The 25223-nt window shown below is 40.9% G+C and overlaps 2 protein-coding genes across 2 annotated transcripts; both read left to right on the top strand.

Moving 5' to 3' along the window:
- Positions 1-1775: 1775 nt before the first annotated feature.
- Positions 1776-18273, top strand: ppp1r26 (protein phosphatase 1, regulatory subunit 26). The gene is made up of 6 exons (XM_080419901.1): positions 1776-1918; positions 5304-5497; positions 9085-12383; positions 16052-16160; positions 16848-16927; positions 17140-18273. Exons 3-6 carry the CDS (start codon positions 9157-9159, stop codon positions 17162-17164), a joined length of 3441 nt encoding a protein of 1146 aa, XP_080276027.1. The 5' UTR covers positions 1776-1918; positions 5304-5497; positions 9085-9156; the 3' UTR covers positions 17165-18273.
- Positions 18274-18782: 509 nt separating this feature from the next.
- mrps2 (mitochondrial ribosomal protein S2) lies at positions 18783-22773 on the top strand. The gene is made up of 4 exons (XM_080419017.1): positions 18783-18834; positions 19728-19868; positions 20448-20580; positions 21237-22773. Exons 1-4 carry the CDS (start codon positions 18810-18812, stop codon positions 21784-21786), a joined length of 849 nt encoding a protein of 282 aa, XP_080275143.1. The 5' UTR covers positions 18783-18809; the 3' UTR covers positions 21787-22773.
- Positions 22774-25223: the final 2450 nt, after the last annotated feature.

Raw genomic sequence — 25223 nt, 5'->3', positions numbered from 1 at the left:
CCAACCTGCTCATCGGGAGCAGCTAGGGGTTCAGTGCCTTGCTCAAGGACACTTCGACACATAGCCAGGAGGAGCCGTTGGATCAAACCTGGACCCTTCAGATTCCAAGGCGGCCGCTCTACCTCCTGCCGCTTTCATAACCATTGATATATTTGCTTTATATGCTTGCCGACCATCATCAGCAAGGTTTGGTTGCATACAGTATGGCATACTGTGATTGAAGTAAAAAATATATATATTATGGTCTCTGTCGGGTGTAAACCTCATATGTCCATAACTGTTACTCTTCAGGATTCAAATTCAAATAAAAAAGTAGCAGCTTCGTGCTGCATTTCAAGGTTGTGGATCTGCAACTTTTGATGCTTTTGTGTGACGCTGAAGCAATGTAGCATGATCAAGTAGGGGCATTCATTTAAGAAAAAACACAAAAGGTTAAAATATGGAGATAAGAGGTTTCTGCCCGACAGCAACGATATATAAAAAGAAGAGGGAATAAAGGGTCAGACTGAGTTCGTATGGCTTCACCGACACAGTTCAAGCTAATGTGTGTAGTTGATTAAATACCTATAGGTGGTTTGTTAATGCCAAATTGTGACTTTCTGGGTACAGCAGAGGACTCTGTATGCAACTTTGCTGGGCTCCAGTGTTCAGGGTGAGGGTGGTATAGGTGTGTGTGACTGACTGCCAACCTTGACCACTTGGGGTGTGGCAGTTCGTCCAGTGCCCAGTCACACACATTGTAATCATCACCTGCCCACAACCAAACAGTGGGACACATTCAATTAAATGCAGTAGTATGTTTTTCACTCATTCATTCCAGTGTACTGTATAGAAAGTATAGCCTGGTAGTATTGAACTGTGTAGGAAAATAAATTGATTATACAATAAAATATACAAGACAGAATAACTTGGAATTGGACAACCACAACAGATGAGCAATACAACTAATGGCTATTCCCTAAATTGTCATATAGGCAAAACATGCACTGAATTGAATTGTCAAATGTTATTGGTTATTGTGCTCAAACAGCAAAACATGAGCTAAATCACTAGTTAACCAAATTGACTTAATGTGTGATATTTTGTGTTAACTTACAACAAAACTTTTTTAAATAAGTTAAAGCTCTATTCTGATAATAATTACAACAGTGTTCAGTAACAGGGGTCTCCCCATCTCTCCAGCTCCTTTTCACCCAATAAACACTGTGTGTGTGTGTGTGTGTGTGTGTGTGTGTGTGTGTGTGTGTGTGTGTGTGTGTGTGTGTGTGTGTGTGTGTGTGTGTGTGTGTGTGTGTGTGTGTGTGTGTGTGTGTGTGTGTGTGTTAAATTAAACTTAAAGCACCTTTAAATTATCACTGGGGACCTTACAGTAAAGATTGGGGTCCCACAGAGAAAAATAATTATAATTTATTATAATTACATGGGGTTATTATTTACGCCATGTAAATGCATTATCAAACTGGGAGTTCTTCAAAAATGAAGGGGGTCCAGAATCACTAGGAGGGTAACATGATAGGTGGGCACCAAGGCAGAGTCAGCACCTCTGTGTTAAATTGACTATTTTTACATTACTAAGACCATTTTTCAAATACATTTAAATTTTGGACAAAATAGCCAATTTTACATCGAGGTGCCCAGATGTCCCTACTAGTGCCCACCTATCCTGTATCCACTAGGACCCCCAGCAGCCCAGCTAGCTTAACCAAGCCTGACGACAGTCAAAGAGGGGGGGGACAGTGGACTCGACAGACAGGAGGCATCCAGCCAGCCCTAGGCGCGTGTCCGTGTCCGCGGTGCTGAGCAGTGTGTGGAGGCTGAAGATCCGCAGACAACCACCTCACCCACCGGCCGCAGCAGCAGCAGCACACCGACTGGCTGGAGCTGTACAGATCTTTACCACGGACCAACAATAACTCGGGTAAGTTCAACTTCCATGTGCGTGAATGCTGACTCTATGTGTAAGTGTTCTTTGAAAAGAAAAAAACCCGGGTTTACGGTCGTCTGCGGTGTAATAATAACGATTAAAAACAAGAATACAAAGAGGCTGTCGTGTCTTCTCTTCGCCCCGGAAAAACTAAAATGCCGGGGCTGCAGCAGCAGCGAGCCGAGGGCCGCCAGACAGCGTCTTCTTTGAAGTCACGCAAGTAGAAACAATTGTATCCATTCCTGCCGCTACTGGAGACATTTGTGTCGCTTTCTTCAGATACACTGTGTCGTGTTAGTGTGAATGGGGAAATGTTTAGGGCCATGTTAGTTCATTTCTGGCCGTGATGTCGGTATTTTGACATCCACGGCCCGGGTTACGGAGAAACATGGTTGCCTCTGCGGAGTCTCCTAGAGCCTCACACCGGGCATCAGAGCGGTCAGAGCCGGGGAGTCTCCTAGAGCCTCACGCCGGGCATCGGACCTCTCGTCTCTAGTAAAAAATAAAAAAAATACACTTTTGCCACTCATCAAAACAAAGATGGTTTTAAGATGTTGAAAGCGTACTTTCCTTAGTGGGAACACTCGGAGCCCACCACCTCACGTCTAAAATACACTTTTTGGACAGAAAATAAAACATTTCACCGGAAAGAAAAACAATTTAGTTGCTCTACTGCGCCCCCTACAGATTTGGTCGCTGGGATTTTTCTGTTGAGAAGATCTGTAGGGGACGCAGTGGAGCAACTAAAAAAAAATTCCTTCCGGTGAAATATTTTATTTTCTGTCCATAAAGTGTATTTTACACGGAAGGTGGGGGGCTCAGAGCGTTCCCACTAAGGAAAGTAGGCTTTCAACATCTTAAACCCGTCTTTGTTTTGGTGAGTAGCGAAAGTATATTCTTTATTTTGTCTACAGACGAGAGGCTGTACTGTGGCTGTATGCAGGCAATGGCCGAAAAGTAACTTAGCGTTAATAAGGAGAACTCCTTTGGACGCTATGGACCAGAGCGGAGCGGTCAGAGCAGCGGAAGCACTAGGAGCCGGGGAGTCTCCTAGTGCCTCACACCGGGCATTGGAGCACTCTGAGCAGGGGATTCTCCTAGTGCCTCACCCCGGGCTGTGGAGCGGCCAGAGCCGGGCCGACAGGCTCAGCAGCCCCGCGGTGGTTGTTGTTGTCGGAGGGTGGAAAACACCAGTGGTGGAAGAAGTACTCAGATATTTCACTCAAGTAAAAGTAGCAATACCACAATATAGAAATACTCTGTTACAAGCAAAAGTCCTGTGTTCAAAATGTCATTTGAGTAAAAGTACCAAAGTATTGGCATCAAAATATACTTAAAGTATCAAAAGTAAAAATGCATTTAAAAAAGAAAAAATAGCAGATCTACATTGCATTGTGAGATAGTAAAAGTATGAAATAGGGCTGAAATGGTTAATGCTACTTGAGCTGAGTACATGTACTTAGTTACTTTACACCACTAAACACTAGCAACACAACGACACCTCGTTATGTCATACAGTCAGAACATGTTAAAATTATCCAGTTTGAACTTTCATTTTAACACGAATAAAAAAATAAAAATAAAAATGTTTTACTTCTACTCCACTGCATCTCAGAGTCAAATATTGTACTTTTACTCTACTACAATTATTTGAAAACTTTTACTAGTTACTTTGCAGATATAAATTATCATATTATAAAATATACATTAACCACTTCAGCCCTATTGTATAGTACTTAAAGTACCAAAAGTAAAAGTACAAAAATGCTTGAAAATAGCAGATCTACAAGCTCGATGCGACGTGTTGTATTTCGATGCCAATACTTTTGTACATTTACTCAAGTAACATTTTGAAGACAGGCCTTTTACTTCTAACTGAGTATTTCTACAACAGTGCTATTTCTAATTTTACTTAAGTAAAATATCTGAGTAGTACTTCCACCACTGTTAATAGGCAGGTACTGTTTAGTGGCTTGCATACAGCACTATTCAGGATGGCCACTATGAGCATGGGGGGTGGGGGGGGGGCTCAATCAACACGCCATTTGTCTTCTTTAACACCTGCTAACAGCTGTGTTGACATTTGCCAGTGATGTGTAGTCACTAATTGAATGCCATTGGCCACATGTACTACACAAGTTTACGTGCCATTGGAGGTCAGAAAACCTGTGTTCACATTATCCACTGCCACCCAAGCTGAACGAAATGTCATCACATGAACACTAATTATAATCCCCATTCTGGGTTAAAATAGTGTGGGTGTAGTGATCAGCTGTTTTCGGGGGCGGAATGGAGTGTGCCTAGTAAAGAGCAGTAGTAGAGTTGTTCCGATACCGAGACCAGTAAAACAAAACAAAAAACACGATACTTCCTAAAATAGCCTACTGGTATCGGTATTGACGAGTATGCCAGTCTGCCATTCCGATGCCACATAATTTATCACATGATGATGTGTCATCAATTATTTAGTATTTTGAATGCCGTTTCATACTGCACCATTTACATTATTTTACTAACTGCACTTAAACAATTATTAATGGCAGTTTTATTTATTCCTGGATCAGTGGTTTTCAAGGACCCTCCCATAACTCTGAGAGTGTACAGATGGAACCTGTAGGGGTCCATTTGGTTCCATCTGTACACTTTCAGAATGACAGACCTGTAAGGGTCCATTTGGAACCCCCTCAAGGAACCCTGAGACTCCCTGGACCTCACCCCACTGTATTAGATTTCTTTGTCTTACACATTGGTATCGACCGATGCTCAAGTTATGGGAATCGGTATCGGGAATAAATCAGCTCTAGTGTAGAGCCCAGTGGGATCCCAGTCAACTATATTGGGTATATGTATAAGGTTTAAGTGGTTAAGTCCTAAATTAGGGCCTAAAGTCCCTAAGCCCCTAATAATTATTGCATAATCGTCTAATCGCAATTATTTAGCATAATCGTCATAATCGTCAAAATGTAAAAAAGCAGAAATAGCAGATCTAGAAGCTTACGACACGTCACTTTGTGACGCGTTGCAAGCTTGTAGATCAGCTGTTTCCGCTATTTTTTAAATGTTTTTCAAAGTATGAAATTATTAAATCATAAGTAATTTCTTTGTATATTTAAGTTATTTGTCAAAGTCAAACAGAGATTACGCTTTTATTCATATGTTCCAATGTTCGATGCCAAAAACACAATTTAATCGTTAATCACAATTATTTGTGTGACAATAAATTAATCGTCAACTTAAATCTGTAATCGTGACAGCCCTAGTCCCTACCAGAGGCTTAGCTACTAGTTAAGTTAGCAACTAGTGAGTTATTAACTTGGCATAGCATAACTTGTTTTATAATCCTTTTTTTCACCCCCTTTTTTCTTTTCTCCCAATTTAGTCACTATGCCAATTCCTGATGACCTGTGTATCCCAGCGCCGTGTCACCGCTGACTCCTGCGGTTGGTCCTCCTAGGTAGAGCACAGACAACCAACCACGTGTCTGAGTCTCCTCTGACACGCATGACACCAAGACTGCTCCTTTTTCACCTGACGGTGAGGAGTTTCGCCAGGAGGGCGTAACACATACAAGAGGTAGGCTACACGCTATTCTTCAATCTACACCTACACTGACTGAACAGGCAACTTGACCAACCCTGTAGGAGTCGTCAGTGCAGTGCCAGGGACAGATCGACCCGCCCTGCCCCCCAGGCTTCTCCCCCACGAACACGGCCAACAGGCCCTGCGCATGATTGTCCCACGTTTCCAGAAGATAGGCATACCCCATGGATTCAAGTTTTCAACTGATTTCAGTCATTTGGATTCCACATAAGCCAGCACCGATCTACAAGCTCTCAATGCGTCGTAGTCGCATTGAGGGCTTGTAGATAGGCTATTTTTCAGTTATTTTAAGATTAGAGCATTTGAAGTGATCAAACTAGCAATATATTCAGAAGCATCTTCCATGAAATCTGAATGGTCTCGGATATTTCATGTAAAAGAAAAGTTTAAACATCATAATTTTACATATTGTGTTAATTGTTTAGGAATCAGTGCTAGTGTGTGTGTGTGTGTGGGGGGGGTTCCTTTCACACTGTTTTCACAAATTAGGACTTGGTCAATTCAAAACATTTCAGTCGTGAGATTTTATTTTTGCTTTAATCCATGCATACCTGTTTCCTTTTCACGTTTCATTTTCCAATAGCTTCATTTGATTGGGCTCAGCAGCAGATTTGAATGGGAAACGCATAAAGGTGTCCTTTGTGTTTCCCATTCAAATCTGCTGCTGAGCCAATCAAACGACGCTAGGGGACACTGAGCCGGAGCAGGACATGGGTATGGCTCCGTCTGGAAACCTGGGACAACAGTTGTGATTGTTGGGGGCATCCCGGGGCAAGCCGGATGCACTGTGTAGGATTCAAAACCCTTGTCTCTGCAGTGGTTGGCTGGAAATGTTTTACTCCTGCACTACCCGAGTGCCCAATTTATGGCATCATTTAAAATGTAGTGCATAGACTGTAATGTAATGTAATGTAGTCGCATTTAATGACATAATCCATCCAATCCAATGGACACTGGTTTAACTGTAAACACAGAAGAGTATAAACACAGATGCAGGCGTTTTACACACTCATTCGACAATGATAAACAATAGCCTGTACTACCTATTGTCTTCAAAAGCAGAGGAATGGGCCATTAATTGTGAATTATAGAATTATATAATTCACTATCCTATCCCCCAGCACTGACTATGTTGAGTTGTCTCACGTAAATGTCAGCATAATCATTATATGCAATGGATCACTGCAATGTAATCTCTCTCGCAGAGTGACCCCATCCTTGCCAGGATGGGGTCGTTCGTTACATTCAATTAACCACTTAAAACCTGTATACTTACTGTAGTTGACTCGGCTCTAGACTTCCCTCTAGATAAGAAAGATCTCTTAGCCGAAAATAGCCGATCCACAAGCTGAATGCGTTATGAATTCGTACAGTAGATCTGCTTTTTTCTGCAAATGTTCCTCCAGAGTTGGGATGCTAGGGTTCAAGTGGGTGTTAATTAGTTGTAGTCAAAGCAGTCTGCAATTGCAGGAGATGTTGGTGCTGCCTTAGGGCTTGCATATTTAGTTGTTACTTAAAGATGTTATAACTAATTAGTGTGGAATCTTGGCTGTTCTTATTGCAAACATGTTTAGTCATTTAAACTGATAAAAAGACAGGGAGCGGGAGGTGTTCTATAAGTATGCGAATGCCGCACAGGTGGCAAATAAAAAATCCCCACCATACAAATGACCTCTTGTGGGATCTGAGTCTGTTTTCCTTCTAGTCTGAGAACATTATGTATTTGTTTTTTGCCCAAATATGGAGATGATGACTAACAAAATAGTACTGATCAGACATAGATGACTGTCATCATAGACTGGCCTCCAGTACTCTGATAACTGTATACTGCACTAGTTGTAAACAAACATTAAGCAAAGCTAATATCAGTTTGCTGCTACATAAAGTTACCTGGCAGAAAGATTAACTGATTAATAAACTATTAATAAGTCTCATTTACACAGTGTTTAATCCTTATTCTAAGTTGATAAATTAATGATTAGTGAATTAATGATGTGGTATTGGAAATGGCATATGGCATAGACTGTCATACTCTCCGATACCAGTATTTAAAGCAGTATCGGCAGCTCTTCCGATACTGGTATCAGTATCGAAACAACTCTACAATATACCAAAAATATATCGAAAGCGACACTTTGAACCAAGTATATGTATATTGTAATGTTTTGCCTAATTATTCAATATTACTCATTTGTTGTATTAAAGTTTATAAATAATAGTTCAGCGATTGAGGGGGGAGGGAGCAGTGTGAGAGAGAGAGAGAGAGAGAGAGATGGGCGGGGGTGGGGGTGTACTGATTGCAAGATGCAACCTGTGCCCAAAACATTGCCATCCATCTAGGGCAGGGGTCTTCAACGTTTTCAGGCCAAGCCCCCCTAGCTGAGAGAGAGATGAAGCAGGGACCACCTCTATATTGCATATTAAATTGTGTTTCAGATTCAACTTTTTTTGTTTACTTGGTCTGCTCTTGTTTCCCTCTACACCAAACACCTCGCCAAAAATAGCCGATCTACAAGCTCACAACGCCTCGCGCTGCGAGGCGTTGTGAGCTTGTAGATCTGCATTTTTTTTGGCTAAAGTTCTCCTCAGAATAGGGATGCTAGGGTTCAAGTGGTTAAGGTAAAAAAAAAAAACATATCACACAAAGATTTGGCGGACCCCCTGTAGTAACTCTGAGGACCCCCTAGGGGTCCCGGACCCCCTGTTGAAGACCCCTGATCTAGGGCTTAATGTATTTAAAGCAGATGGCAGACAAAGTGAATTGAATTATGTGCATGCATATAATTAATTGCTGGTAAAGTGAATCAGAATCAGAATCAGAATCAGTTTTATTGTCACATCACAGGTTTACAAGGTAAAAAAGTGGGTGAAATTCTTTTTTGTACATCGTTCCCATCGCAACGTTAGTTTCCATAGAAAGAAGAGGGGGGGGGAGAAGAAGAGGGTGGGGGGCAGGTGGGAAGGAGATCAAAACAAGAGAGCAACAGAAGGCCAGACAAGTTATCTACATATTTACAAATTACCTGAGATAGTAAAAAAACTAAAAAAAACTAAACTAAGGTGCCTGAGCATAGCAGCAATGTATTGTATACTGTGCATGTTATACTTATACTGTGCATGATAGACAATGGACGTTAAGGTGCTTAGAGGAAAAGGAGCACAATAAAAAAAGACCCAAAAAAAGTCAGTGCGTTATACAAGGGATTAAGGTGCAAAAGGTCAGTGCGTGTCCACCTAGAGTGGACTGACCCTAGTATAATCCACATGTAGCTCCATGAGGGAGTGCAACAAAAAGTCATTTGAATGTGAATTTGAGAGTGTGAGATTTAACACCCTCTCTTTCCAGTTTAAAAACGTCTTTGTGCTATTGGCCTAAGGTTTCAGGCCTGTAGTCTATTGTGTATATACATTATATAATTATGGCAACAATAGTTTTCTTGCCAATCACTTCTACAAATATCCAAGTAATCTAACCATCAATTAGGCTATGATGATTTGTAATGCATTCCATTTCAGATATATGAAGTTATTCTAACATGTTTTCCCCCTTCTCTTTTCAGATTCAACGATGCGATCCTAATTGGAGTCAGTAGCACTCCCATGGTCCAGTGGCCCACCCCTAGCTCACTAGAATGTACTTGATGAATGTACCTCCAGTTGCAGCGTCTCACACAAAATGGAGAAACTGTGGCCCACCCCCAGGCTTTAGCCTTCCCCTCAGTTTCAGTGACATCGAGTTGTCCACCAAAGAGACACCTATCTCAGACAAGGTCCAGATGATCATAGAGAGCCTGAGGAGCAGTCAGTCCTCGCTTGACATGGGAGATGAGACTGAGAATAATGTGCTACCACCAGGACAGGAGGGCCAACCCCAAGTATGCAAGGCAGGGGTGGTTCCTGTCACAGGACCCAAATCCAAACACATGTCTCCCGCTGAACACCGGCAAGATGATGATGTATCCTTCGTGGTCGGCTCTGAGATGCAAGATTCTGACAGTGATGATTCTGTCGACAGAGGGATTGAGGAGGCCATAATGGAATACCTGAAAGAAAAGGATGATCACAAACGCAAGGCAGAACCGGACGCCGAGGTTACACAGCCATCAAAAGTACCCAGGAAAGACCCACCTGTTCCTGAGATTTCCAAACAACATTCCGACAGCAATAAGGTTTTAACTGCCAGCAACCAGTTTCCAAAGTTTGTCCAAATTGAGACCCCTGCTTCTCCGCCCAAAAAGATGTTTAGCAAAAACAAGGCCACCCTCAAAGAGAATCCACTTAAGACGATGGATATAAGCAAAGGTACAACAGGCAAAAGTATGTCTATCAAAGAGCAGATCAAAAGCTCTTCTACAACACATTGCATCTTTAAAGAGATAAATGAGATAAAGGTTGAGGAAGACTCAATGGACTCAAGTAGTGATGACGGAATTGAGGAGGCCATTCAAATGTTCCAGTTGGAGAAAAAGGAGAAACAGAAAACGGACACAGAAGCTTTTGAGCCCCTCACAATCAAAGAGGAGTCTGACTCCAGCAGTGATGACGGGATTGAAGAGGCCATTCGCTGCTTCCAGCTTGAACAACTAAAAGAAAAGACTGTGCTGAAACCATCGTTAGAAAAGCCTGAAATTAAGTCATCACCTAAGCCTATCGAGAGTACAAGTGCAGAAAGCATAAAAAAAATCAAATCCAGAAAGAAAAAGAAACGAACTGAGAAACATGTGAAATTCCGCCTGCCTCCCCCGACACCTGTTTGCACTCTGAAAAATAGACTTCTAAGCAGCTCTAAAGGTAAAGGAAATGGGGTATTTTCATCTAAGGCAGAGGCGTTTACAGAGGAACACGCTCCTGCTACTTCAAAGGTCAATACAACCACACCCGTAGAGCTCATGTGTGCGGAGGCAATACTGGACATTTCAAAAGCTGTCATGCCTGAAGTGTTTAGTCACAACGTTGGCGTTACCAGCAATACCCCAAATCAATCATCAACTCCCCTCATTCCTTCTGACCTCCCGCATGATCAGAGTGATGACAGCTCCATCGATAGCGAAGATGGCATCGAGCAAGAAATCAGGAAATTCCTTGAGCAGAAGGCCCAAATGCACATCCAGCCACCCAGCTCTGCTCCATGTACTACAGGACCACAGAGTGCGGATGAGCTTGTTAAGGTAAATGAAGTTACAGCCCAGAAGAAAACTCTGAGGCTATCTTTGACCCAAAAGAGAAAGCATCGAGAGGCAGAGCAAAAGCAACTCTCTGAAGTGACGGATAACAACACTGATGATGTCGCTGGAAACGGATCAAGGCCATTTGTTTCCACAATCATCAATCCGCTATCATTTTATGGACTAGAAAAGACAGAGAGGAGTGGAGACAAAAGTAGCTCCCTGGACAGCGATGAGGATCTCGACACCGCAATAAAAGACTTGCTCAAAACAAAGAAGAAGTTAACGAAAAGGACAAGGGACATGAAACTGAAATCAAAGAAGTGTTTCCAAGACAAGGAACCTGTATCTGAGAACATTTTACAGGCAAAAAGACCGAAAGCTGATACCATTGCCAAAGGTGGCATTTTGAAGAAAGTTGATATCAGAGACCAGAATAAATTAAGTAAGAAGAGCAAACAATGTAATAAGAGAAAAGAACACAATATCCAGGCAATTGAAACAGACAACTTGAAAGGGAATGGTGGTGCAGACATCCCATCAGTGGTCAATATAGAACAGGATATTGTTCAGATTAAAGAAGAAAGCAGCTGTGTAGACAGTGATGATAGCATTGAGCTGGAGATCAGAAAGTTTCTGGCAGAAAAAGAAAAGGCCAAGGTTTCCACCACAGAGAAAACGGGAGATGCACCAAGGAATGGCAATGTTGAGGCTTGTACCTCTTTTCAAGATAAAGATATTAAATTGGAAGATCAGCTGGCTGAAATTCCAGTACAAGGTGCTATTCACCTCCCAGAAGAATCCCTGCCAACTAGTCCAGAACCCAAAGCTTCTCAGGATAAGGAGGCACTTCCAACAAGGGAGACAGTCTTACTAGACGACTCCAGCTCTGCACTCAAAACTGTCATTAAATCATGCCTCTCCACACCCCACTCTAACAGCCCTAGTCTCATAGAGCCAGCAGATGGGGCTGGTGCTGCTCGAACTGAGAAGATAAGACCAAGTACTGGGAGCAGTGATGTCCAGAATGTCTTCTCTGAGTTGGCGAGACCCCAGCAGCGTGCGAGTCCCAGTACTGCCCAGTCTCGCTCGGACTCAATGAAATGGCGTCAGTGTCTTGGACTCCCCACGACTGGAACAAGGAGCCTGTGTCTTAATCAAACCCCATTCCACATCACTTCAACTGAAACCAGTGAGGTGACAAGTCCACCGCATCAAAAGGGGAGCTATCCCAAACCACAGACACCTGCCACTGTATGGTCCTCTGCGAGAAGCAGCACATCGATTGTGCCTTTCCATCGTCCTCCAGACACGCCGGTGAATGTCGTGTCTCGCTCCCCGTTTTCCGATCCCTCATCTGCTACCAGACAGCTCCCCGTTAAGTCCTTTATGCTGGGTCTTGCACCAGGAGGCCACAGGGCACAGCGCTTATTGCCACAGACTGAGAGCAGCATGGTGCACATGCCCAAGGACCAAAGTGTGTTTGTGGAGCTGTCCTCAAATAAGACCAACCATGTCCAGGTCCGAAGCAGAGACACGAGTGAAGGAAAGGAGCAAAAGAAAGAAAGGGAGAGCACCGAGACAGATGAGAAAGGATTGCAGCTAGCCAGAAGAGGGGAGCATTTTGTAGATGAGACAGATTGTGAGTCAGATGAAAGAGGAAGTCCAGAGAAGAAGCAGGGATTTTCCACATTGTAAGTATAGGCTTTTATTCTCGTTTGTGCAGTCACCTAGCATAATAAACAAGTTTCATGAATTCATTTCCTGGATCGTGCCCTCCTAATGGATATTTTTAACGCTATGTTGAGTCCTTTTAATTGTAGGCTTGAAAGAAATGTTTGTTGATAACGATACAAAAATGAACATTGTTTTCTTTTTTTTATATATGTTTGTACGTTTATACAGCTGTTTAACACATTTGGCACCACAAAGAATAGTCGATATATATTTCTTATTTCTGCTGTGTAATCAGTCCATATCACCAGACCCCTGCCAAGCAATACAACCACCATTTTGTACAACAAGCAACTACTTAAGTTTTGGCACCACCCAAATGCACTATACTTTAAAGTAGGATTTATCACTCATCAGATTTCTGACCTGAATGACCTGATTAAGTTTAACTGTAAAAAATTGGACGAACATCAATATCAGACCTTTTTTCACAATTTATCTCCTGACCTCATAATTTAACCCATTAAGACCGGGAACGCATCTGTGTCATTTTAAGATTTCTTTGGCTACTTTAGAAAAAATAGTAGATCTACGAGCTCATAACGCGGCACTCGGTGCCGCACAATGAGCTTGTATATCTGCTATTTTTTTAAAGATCGTGAAAATTTGTGCAAATCTTTGAATATGTATTTTTTAAAGCGAACATTTGTAAAATGTTTTGTTCAAGGGACCCCCAGAAGCAAAGATTTGAGTTACAAATGTTTGCTTTAAAAAGTATATATTCAAAGATTTGCACAAATGTTCACGATTTTTCGAAAAATAGCTGATCTACAAGCTTATAGCCACGCTATGAGCTTGTAGATCTGCTGCTTTTTTCATAGCCAAAGAAATCTAAAACTGACACAGATGTGTTCCCGGTCTTTATGGGTTAAGAAACATCAATGCAGTTATTTTAGAACAAGTCACACTTTATTATTGTTTACCCTACATGTGTTGGAAGATCTGCCTTAATGTCCAATACAGTTATCTTTCTTCCTCACTGTGAATTTTGGAATGTAGCTAATTGGCCTACTCTACCAGACATGGGGTTCCCATACATTACCATGCCTAGAACCCCCAAGTAGACAATAGCCTCTGGCTGCAGACCTCCTATTGCAGAATGGGTCAAACAAATAAATGATCTTGGTTAATATACGTTTAAAGTTATAATGTGAGCTGCCTGCTTTTTAAACTTTTTGGTGCACTAATTGGACCCCATGCATACATGCTTATTTCCATGAATTTTGTATTTATTTTTACCCAGGGATTTATGTGGATTAAATATGCAGTGAATTTACCCTTTGTTACTAATGTCAAAGTGTGTTGGATCACCTCAAGATAGGATTTCGGTGACAGGGTATACAGTCTGTCTTGGGTGTCTTTACAGTTGGATTTTATATATGGCTGGGCGATATCACTTCACTTCAAATCAATAATATCCCGGTTATTCTTAGCATTTGCTTCAATTCCGATTAATCAATGTTTCTAAACAATTAAATCCCAAATAGTGAAAATGGCTCACAACAAGCTCACATTGCGACGCGTTGTGAGCTTGTATGTAGATTGGCTATTTTCAAACTTTTTGTACGCCACCATTGTAAAACGCAGTAAAACAGTGTTGGAAAAAACGTATCGATTAACGCACATGAGCAAGATTAAGTTGGTTATTGGTTCTAAATATCGGTTTCAGCTTATTTTAGGTTCATTTCCAAGCCCTAATTGTATGTGTTTGATACAAGACACATTCATTCCAGGTGTAAACTGAAACGGGAGTCTTAGCCAACACAGGTAGTATAGCCATAGAAATAAAGAAGATTTTAAGCATATCGTTATATCGTCGCGCAAAAATCTTGTATGTCCAAAACCGTTACTTTTCAGGAAATGGACAGAAGAACCCGTGTCCCAATGGATCCAATGTAGTTATTAGCAAGCTCTTCTTACTACTTTTCATAGGTTAAACATTTATAAAACCCACAGACAACATGTCATTATAGGCGAACATTTTCACAATTCTTAAAAAATACCACATCTGCAGGCAAACAACTTGTAGATCATCTATCTAAAACTGTCATACGACGGAGTATAAAGTAGTAGGGCATTCATTTATTAAATAAAAGAAAGAAGGGAAAAACATTTAAACAAGGTTTCTGCCCGACAGATTCGACAAATACCATGACACATTTTATGCAGAGTGAAGAGTGTCATAGAAGAATTTTCTTTCAAAACACCTTGCTTTGAATTCCAAAGGGAACCTTTTTGGTCACAATTTCAAAATGTGACATTCAAAACTAAAGCAAAGACACACCGTTATCCTTTCTCAACTGAACTGGAGATAAGGTGTCACCGTACACTTACATAATATATCTCTTTCTTCTTTGAATACATTCCCCTCCATTCACTGCCTGTTGCTTATATAAGGACAGAAATGCCATAACCAATGACATGATTGATAATGGCAAACAGACTTATTTTCTACATGTGTCCACCGAAGTGTTTTTTTAATGAGTATGTTTACGATTCTTTTCAATGGGAGTGTATTTACAATATCGTCTGTCGGGTGAAAACCTCATATGTCCAAAACAGTTAACAGTAGCAAATCGACGAGCTAAAAAAAAGGCCTCGTTTCGAGCTTGCAGATCTGCTACTTTTGATACTTTTATGCGACGCTGTAGTATGATCCAGAAGGGCATTAATTTACGAAAAAACACAAAAAGTAAAAGAGATGGAGGTGAGAGGTTTCTGCCCCGACAGCAACGATATGCTGGAAATGCTAGCAGCGTGAACTAGGCGCTGAGCGTCTATTCTGCGCTGTGCCGCCGACGTGTACATCTGGTGTTTTTAACTGGTCGCAGAGAGTTGGAAAAACAACCAAGAAACCAAACATGTTTGGAGGAGTGATTTAGAAGAGCGCCTTGTGTTTTCAGCTGGGGGGGAAATGCTTTGGTGGACACAGGCCTAAAATGTCCAGAATCCACAAAATCCCCACAATTACTCCTCTCATCTTACTAGATTTGCCATTTCAAACGTGTTGTTTTTGTCATATAGTTTTGTTTTTTTCTTGAATTTCCTATGTGAGAAAGTTATTTATTTTTGTTTATGAAGAAACAAAAGACTTACTGAACATGCTGTGCATTGCCAGTTTTCGTAAATATTTTGCAGAAAGTGATTTTTTTCCCCCCCATACCCGTTTAAGAAAGAAACTTTTGCTGTATCTTTTAAGTGCAACTGTGTAATAAAGAGTGAATTGCAAACAAAACCGTCTCTTAATTGTTACATGCAAACACACCAACACACGTCAATGTAAATTCTACACATTTACAATTCAACCATAACCACCACCTTTAATATTTGTTCACCTTACTTGCTCTACAGGTTTCTGTTCCTGTGTAGTTGTATGGTTGGTTACTTATTAAATATATTCAGGGTTCGATTTGCTGGGGGAGGATGCTCACCACGAGTTGCCAAGGCGACGTGTTGTAAGCTTGAACGGCATTTTTTTTCACTATTTGTCGTACGATGAAGTATACTTTAGCCTACATATAGTATAGCGCTGTTCCCCCCGCCCCCACAAATCTAGCCCTGTATATATTGTAGCGTTACATAATGGAGGATCTGTACTCTGATGCGTCTCCTACTCTCCCTTACTCAGGTGTCTGTCCAGTAGCATTGACCATGGCATCTCCCTCAGGCCTTACATAGCTCTGAACACAGTGGAGAGGCACAGGATGTTCCACAGGAGAGCACAGAGTCCTAAGAAGGTACCATTCCACAGAAACATTAGCCTGGTAAACCATCCCGGTCGCGTAAACTCCGCCTGCAGAAGACATGTGAAATGTGAATTCCGGGATGGTTTACCAGGCTACAGAGACATAAGGTTGAGCAGTGTACAGCTGACTTGTTTTCCTCAATAGCCTACATTCCTTTGCATGCCTTATTGGTACAATGGGAATATAATACAATGCCATGCCTGGGAAACCATATATTGTTCTTAATGAACTTTAACCACTTAACAAACACAACTAAAAAATCTTAAGTATTGATAAATGGCCGCGCTACAAGCTCAACGTGTTGCTTTTTTTTTTTTTTAATGTTCGTTTTTGTGTTTATTTTTGCCTATAATGCCATACCCACAATTGAGATGCCAGGGTTAAAGTTGTTAATTTTGGAAAAATGGAAACCATCTTCATGTTTGCATCTCTGAATTCATCCCCATGGATGACTCCAGAGAATACAAGAACGCTCGCCCCAAAACACTCGCCCTGGGTCAAATCCAGCTACCTAGGAACGGTCACCACCAGGTATTCCTAAACGTAACCTCAGTAAAACTATACCTAAACATAACCTTGTTCCTAAAATCCTCGAAAAAAATGGGGGGCGAGTGTGTTTTGGAGCGAGCGTTCCGGTTGCCACTCCAGAGTCAAAAGTTGATCAAATAATGCTTGCAGGGGATCCGACTTTCCGTTCCTGGACAGAAGAGGGTGAAAGGTGTCAAAAGAGCTCTCCAGTTTGTTCCAGCATCTGCTAGGTACACACCTGCACCTCTGGCTGTGCAAAGAAATTAAAATTAAAGTCTTGATTTATACTTGGTTGGACCAAGTGTCTCTTGTGCCAAAAATAGCCTAGTTTGTAGATTGGCTTAATTTGGTGCGGGACACCAGCATGCAACTAAGTATAAATCGGACATAACATGAATGACTAGTAAATTGAAATTTATAACCAAGTTTATCTATTTTTCAGGATACGTGAAGGAGTCAGGCTGTAGAACACAAAACAGATTTTCTTTTCTATTTTCTTTTCTTATTGATCCCAACAGTTTTTGAAATGCCTAGATCAGATACATATATCGTCAGGCATATTCTATTGTTTTGTGAAATATTTCTAAACCTAAATAATTGTTTATTTGTAAGTGATGTCCTAGTGAAGGCACTTTTTGAAAAGGATAACTAGTGACTTCACGTGTCAGGGTCACAATGTTATGCACTTGTTATAAGCCTAAATGCACTTTGTTTTCTTATTTTGATTGTTAAATGTCCATTAACATCTGCAGCCTCATGGCTAGAGGTTGGTTTATTTTATTTTATTCAGGCTACTAGTTCCATAAACATTCTTATCTTTCAAGTAGCCCTTAGTTTAACATCTGCAGCCTCGTGGCCAAGTAGCCCTTGGCTTAAACAAGGATGAGATTAAAAGAAGCAACATTCTCATTAGGCTAAATGTAATGACCATTGAACCAAAGGTACTATTCAAATTCTATTCCCAAGACACGATTGTAATGTGTGATATGTAAACTGTAATGTATAAATTAAACCAACAATGTTTTATAAGGGCTAGCTACACTGGAAGGAACAGGAATTCACAAGTTTACAACTAACTATATACTTGAATGGTGTTACCAGTTAATGTGAGATTGTTTTGTTGCCATGATTTATATTGTTTGAAGTTTTATATTTTTGCTGTTTAAGATTATTTTATTGTTAGTGTTGCACTTTCAAGTTTGGCAGCTATAACGGTGCTATTTGTGTTTATATAATGCTATATAATGTTAAATAATAATGCCATTTATGGGTTTTTTTTATATCTAATTTGTGTTGTCACATTTTAAATAACTAGAGGTTCAGCCCACTATGCGGCTCTCACACCTACTTCCGATCCAACCAACATGCCTTATTTGGAGTTCGCTGATGTCATCGGTATATGCCCATATATGGGCATGCCCCCTTTTGTGCCGATATATGGAGCTGACTTGATTTATTTGGCCTGCTGATGCCATGACAACACATTGAGGTCAGACAACAGTGAACACACTCCATATGTGGGCGTAGGTGCATTGGGAACTCCTTATATTATATGGTTAAAGGAGTAGTTCACCTAAAAAATGACTTATTTTCTATACACACCCCATGAAGCCTTGAATTCATGGAGATTGTCACATTACGAAGCCAATCATTTGATGACTTGTCTGCTACTGAGTCTCCTACTGACTGATGACCCAGTCATCACATTATTGGCACAGTAATGCAACAAAAACAAGAAAATCTGCATGAATTCAAGGCTTCATGGGGTGTGTAATTGAAAGAAAATAAGTCATTTTCCATGAACTACTCCTTTAATGCTGAGTCATTGTGACATGAGCATGACAACTTAAAGCAATTGTTTTAATATAAGATGACATTGAAGTTTTTTTTTATGTCTGAACTGCGGTTTTAACAGTGCTATTTTGTTATTGTTCCGTTTTCAATAAAGTCATTTAAGTTTGTATTGCTTCATTTTTGACGTCTTATTTGTGAGGCAATGGGAGTTGTAGTCCACATGGAAGTGGATCACGTAGTAGATAGCGCCTATTGGACTACATTTACCAGTCACGCTTCTTTGACCTTCTATGTGTGGGAGGGGATATAGCAACAAGCATGGCTGCCAGGGTTCTAACGAAAGGTAAAAGGAAGACTTCATACTATAACATTTATATCTTAGTTTTGATATTTGAGGAAAATAATGCAGTCTTTAATGATGTGTCATTATTTTATGTAGATAATATTATTGTGCAGCCGTAACGTTACCTTGTTTACAGCCTACAGCCTCGCTCACATTATGCAACCGTTGGCTAGCTCAGTGGTTGTCAAACAGTGTCAGTCAAGGACCCCCAAATTGATACGTATTATTAAGCCGTGGACCCCCATTTGAACAGATTTGGTTCCAGGGACCCCCTATAAGAGAGAAGATCTTGGTTTTTGGATTAGAAGTACAGAATTCTACAAGTGTGTGTGTGTGTGTGTGTGTGTGTGTGTGTGTGTGTGTGTGTGTGGACTGGAGATAGAAACATACACAAGCATTATTCTCTCATCGTATTACATTATAACCAGTTTATAGAGTCAGAGTCTAGCTGGTATTCTAACCAGTTAAAGGATGGCTTCGCCACTTTTCAATCATGACCATGACTTCAACCACTAACCAGCTAGACTCTTAAAGTCTAGCTGGTTAGAGCCTAGCTGATTACATTCTAACCAGCTAGAACATTATACATTAAGTCAGGGGTTCTCCAGACGTTTCAATTTCAAGGACCCCTATAACTTTGAGAGTGTACACTACCCATGGGTCCATTTGGTTCCATGTGAGTCACACACCCGTAAGGGGACATTTGGAACCCCCTCAAGGAACCATGATGAGGGTCCCTGGACCACACTTTGAGACCCACTGGCTTAAGTGGTTGACCGGAGTGGATTCCCTGGCCCACACTTTGCGAGCAACTGAGCTAATAACTAACATGAGTTGCCAACACATTGAATTCAGATGATGTATATGTTTTTTTTTCCTGCTTTATTCTGTAGGACTTTTGTTGCTACGCAACTCACGGTCCATTAAGGTACCATACGTATGCAGTGGACTGCTGCATTTATGCAGTGGACAACTGCAGGCCACTGCAGCAGCTCTAAAACCACTACAGAGTAACATAGAAAGCAATGCTACAGGTGAGACTGCTCTTTCTTTGTGCATGAATAACATAACCCAGTGATTCTCAAACTCTTTCATTTGAAGGACCCCCAGTTTGATATGCATTAGGCCATGGACCCCTATTAGATACTTTTTTAATATATATATATATATGAGTTCCCCATCTTCAGTGTAAATGTAACTTCATTTTCATTAGAGTTAAGGAAGGACCCAAAAGGGCCCAATTTGGTTCCTGACTTATCAATCATTTAGCTCGGGACCACCTCAAGGACCCCACCGTGTTGAGAATGGTGACATGACCTGTCCAAGATTAACCCTTTAAGACCTGACACTGATTCTTCAAATGCCTTCTAAATAATTAGATTTCACACTTAGAATTTAAAGATAATAATAATCTAAAATAGCAGATGTACAAGCTCGCAGTGTGGCACAAAGTGACGTGCTGTGAACTTGTAGATCTGCTATTTCTGAATAGCCAATGCAAAAATCTAAAATGACACAGATGCTTTCCTGGTTTTCAACAGCATTTCTTAAATTGCTTCACCACAAATGACGGCGCTTTCTGATTATTACCTTTTATGTCATATCTGATACAGAGATTACAGACAACAAGCTTCTGAACCAGCCTCTGGAGACGGCAGATTTTTTCCGTCTGTCAGAGCTCTTCTCCCTGAAAGACCTTTTTGATGCCAGGGTGCATCTTGGCCATAAGAAGGGCTGTCGACACAGGTTGGTGTGCTGCTTCATCAATTCTTAATGTTACAGTTTATTTCAAATGTTATGTGCAAATTTGTGGGTAGGGGACTTTTTTTAATCTCACACCCAAAGAGGCAAATGTATAACCAACATGTACCAGCCAGATTGTTGCATAAAAAAAAGAGATTTAAAGTGTTTCTATCGTTCATCAAATTGCTGTGAAAGTGATCCCAATGATATTGTTCACCACTGTCGTCGCCGTTATGTTTGTGATGCAGACTCCACAATCAACTTGAGTTAGAACTATATATATCGACCTGAGGCGGATTCTACAAATGCCTTCTAAATCAGTAGTTCTCAAACTTTTTCATGCCAAGGACCCCCACAATGATATATATTTGGCCTCGCGAACCCACCACCTGAAATATTTCTGAAAATGTAAGAAATAGCAGATGTACAAGCTCGTGGCACGAAGTGACTCGCTGTTAGCTTGTATGTCTGCTATTTTTGAGAACCACTGTTCTAAACCACTATTGTAAATCCCAAGAGTTTTTTGAAAAACGTATGTTGCTATGTATAGCTAAAATCTAAAATGACATATGCTTTCCTGGTTTTAATGGGTTAAGGACCACAATAGTCCTTATTATGAGTTCTACTAATGTACCACTCTTAATTCTCACTTTTTTTAGGCTTATGGAGTCTTACTTATTTGGCTGTCGTCTGGACCAAGACATAATTGACCTGGATCAGACCGTGGAGAACCTTCAAGCAGCCCTGAACGTCACTGCCCACGTGGCGTACCGGGGTGGCATCATACTGTTCGTCAGCCGCCGGCGCCAGTTCAGCCACCTCGTGGAGTGCACGGCGCGGGACTGCGGGGAATACGCCCACACGCGCTACTGGCAGGGCGGCATCCTCACCAACGGTCCCATCCAGTACGGCCCGGGGGTCCGCCTGCCGGACCTCATCGTCTTCCTCTCCACCCTCAACAACGTGTTTCAGCAGCACGTGGGGATCAGGGACGCGGCGAAGATGAACATCCCCACCGTGGGCATCATGGACTCCAACTGCAACCCCAGCCTGGTGACGTACCCCGTGCCGGGGAACGACGACACTCCGGCCGCCATGGAGCTGTACTGTCGCTTGTTTAAGATGACCATCAACCGCGCCAAGGACAAGAGGAAGCACATGGAGATCCTGCATGGTCTATCGGCGTCCCCGACAACGCCAAGCTCGTGAACAAGCTGACCTCGTTGAAAAGTACATGGTGAAGTCCTCTTTTCTGGGGGCGAACATTTAGCTGAAAATAGCCAATCTACAAGCAATGAAGACTTAGATGAACTCTGGTTTATACTCTTGAAAGAAAAGAACATGCTCCCCACCATTGAGCAGGAGTCAAAACTGCAGAGAGTCTCGATGCCCAGCTCAGAACGTTTAAATAAGATGTAGAATAAGAAGCGTGTTCTTTTTCTTTTTTTGTACCTTTCATTTTATTTCTGGTTGTTTGTTATTGTATATCTGTGTCTGTCCTTTACGTATGTGGGTCTGGGGAAGGGATTTGGGGCGGTTGTATGTCTGTGTACTTTGTTTTGTGAAGAAATTGAAAATGAAATAAAAAAAGAAGATTGAGCGGTCAATGGCAAGGCTGAAGTCAGTGGTGATGGAAAGAGAGACGGCCGTACACTTGTTAAAAACAGGCCAGGAGAAAGTCAGGAGCATGGAGGAGAGAGATGTAATTGGACAAGTCAACTGGTGCAAATTCAGAGAGCATCCTATTTCCTTTCCAAGAAGAGGTTCTTCACGACACGATTCGTTGATCCACACATACAGCATAATACATACATAATATATATATAGCTTATTTAAAATTTGGTGCAAAAATATTACATTTGATTTCCACTACACTTTGTGATGAGTAGTACTCTTCCATCTGTCTGAATGACCAGTTTTCCTTTGGCACAGTACAGAGTATCTTTAAGGTGAGAAAAATGAGTTGAGCATTACTGTAAATGCAATTATGAAGGCTTGATTTGTAAAGTGGCCTATACTGTAACATTTGCTTGGCTTGTTGCAGTGCTTATAAGCCCTCACTGATGGCACACAGTATACGCTGCCCAAAAACAATTCAAGGAATTAAATACAAATTTTGTCCCCTTAAGTTTGTGTGTATATTTATTAAAATAAATGAGTGATTCAAGTGTTCCCTTAATTTATTTGAGCAATAATATGTGTGCATAATATTAAAATATAAATGCTAAGCAGTGAATAAAATATTGTGTGCTACTATTTGTCGTGTTCTATTTTTCTCCAGGGTGGAGCCATTGTTAAAAGTTTAAACCTTAATTTGCACAGTCCTGTTTTATAAAATAGTTCTAGTCATAGGATATAGGAATGACAACAAAAAAATCATTTTTCCACCACTGCACATAATCTCGTGAAACAGTTTTTGTATTTCTGCCCTATGCACGCGCTATTCCTTAGACCAGTGTCATTTGACTGTACAGGTTTGCTGATCCGGTTTGGGTCTAGAGCGGATACGGAAACGATGTGTGGCATTAATGTGTGCGTACAAATTACCGGATACGGTAGGCGTACTCTAGACCGGATCTAAGGTTTCCATCTGGTGACAGCCCATTCTAAATCGATGTCGAGCATGCGAAAACAGCGGATCTACAAGCTCACAAAGCTACGCGTGGCGACGAGGTTGTGAGCTTGTACATCTGCTGTTTGTGCTGCGCGACGCGACACTGTCGCACAACCAATGGTCCCTCCCCTCGCAGTTTCCGTCGTGGGTTGGCTGAAAGGACAGATGCATTGTTGCCACGTCTGCTTATTATAAGCGACTTTGGGCTTGTTTTTCTGTAAAGTTGTAATTATTGGTTAGGGGTTGCGGTTTTTTGGGCTTGTTTCTACAGTGTAGTTGCTTATTTGGGCTTGTTTATAAAGCGTAGTTGATTATTTGAGCTTGTTTCTAACGTGTAATTGCTTATTTGAGTTTGTTTCTAACTTGTAGTTGTTTATTTGGGCAGCTTGTTTCCTAAATGTTGTTTAAACCAGTGGTTCTCAAACATGTTCATGTCAAGGACCCCCACATTGTATGCATTTTGTCTGCGGACTGAAAATATTTTGTGCCAGGGACCTGTGTACCAGATTTATAAATATTCCACATTTTTCATTCTTTTTCCCCCAAGATTATTTTGAAAATAGCAGATCTCCAAGCTCACAACGCGTCGCACCGAGGCGCGTTGTGAGCTTGTAGATCTGCTATTTTCAAATAGCCAATCCAAGGTTTAAAGTGCTCAAGTAGTCTAGTCGCTCCTGTTGGGGCTTGTTTTCCTACACCATGATTGCTTATTTCTCTCCCAAAACCTGGCACACCTGGCTGAAAGAATAGAGCACACACTCACTTTCCAAACCAACTCCATTTTGCGGTTTCTCTGAACATGGTGAGTGTTTTAATATGAAGTGCGTAGTGTTTATAAACTCTGTGTTCGTAGAAAGAAGCCATTATTTGACTGTCCGTTTAAAGCATGCTTATTAAAGCCTTTGACCTTCATTTTATTATGTATTGAGTCATTAGACTCTAATAATTCCTCTATGACTAGAGGAATTCACTGAATGCATGGTATGATGAGCCTCTTTATGTTAATGTTACACAACGTTAAAATATCACAGATATTAAGTAATGTCACATAATCTGAGTCATTTTAGCAATGAGTGCAAGGCTTAAGGGTTATTTATGGTATTTAACAATATGATTAAACTGTTGCTTCGTTGAAGACGAGGAATGCGGTGACCACGTGGTTGGTCATCAACAGGCTTCCTCTAAAATAGTACCATCTATTATTAACCACATCCTGTGTAGCCTCGTTCCCAGCCTCAAGTACTCACATTTATTTTACTTAAAGTAAAAGTATCATTACTGTAATGTAGAAATACTCTGTTACAGGTACGAGTCTGGTATTCAGAATTTACTTGAGTAAAAAAAAAGTACAAAAGTACTGGCCTCCAAATGTACTTAAAAGTAAAAGTACTCATTATGAAGACATCTTCCATTTCATGTTTTCAAAATGTATAAAATAATTAGAAAATGGCTGATCGGCTATTTTCAAATAGCGGAAGGGCTTCAGTGGTTAATGTGTTTTTTAATCATATTTAAAATCTACAAAGTAACTAAAGTTGTCCAATAATTGTAGTGGAGTAAGAGAAGTATATTTGTATCAAAATAAAACATTTACATTTTTACATCATGGGTGAACTTTTAATTTAGCGTCATCAAATAATAATACAAGGAGAGAACAGGTTGAACGTATTGGTTATTTTTTAACTATGATTGGTCTGCATACTAGGCTTTTAGGTTGTGTCGCGGTCGCATCAGTTTTATAACCAGTGTTGCCAGATTTTGCAAGAAGTAAGCAACCAGGTCTAGGAAAACAAGCCCACTTGTCTTCATAGACGAGCGATTAGACCACATCATCAGCTAAAAAATGAAATAATCTTAAATATGGGATATTTTTTAAAACATTTAAACACAAATCTTTATTTTTATCAAAATATTTTCGGGGGGTGTGGGGTCTGCATTGATTTTTTCAATTCCTGTTTTTTTATATGTTAACTAATTTTAGGCTGTCAGTGGAGTCACTGTTTTATAATTAAGTAAACTCTACTTTCTCTTA

This window comes from Gymnoscopelus braueri, assembly GCF_963280865.1.
Source record: "Gymnoscopelus braueri genome assembly, chromosome: 22".
NCBI classification, from domain to species: Eukaryota; Metazoa; Chordata; class Actinopteri; order Myctophiformes; family Myctophidae; genus Gymnoscopelus; species Gymnoscopelus braueri.
Note: the sequence above shows the minus strand (reverse complement) of the source record. Positions and strands in the feature narration are given on the sequence as shown.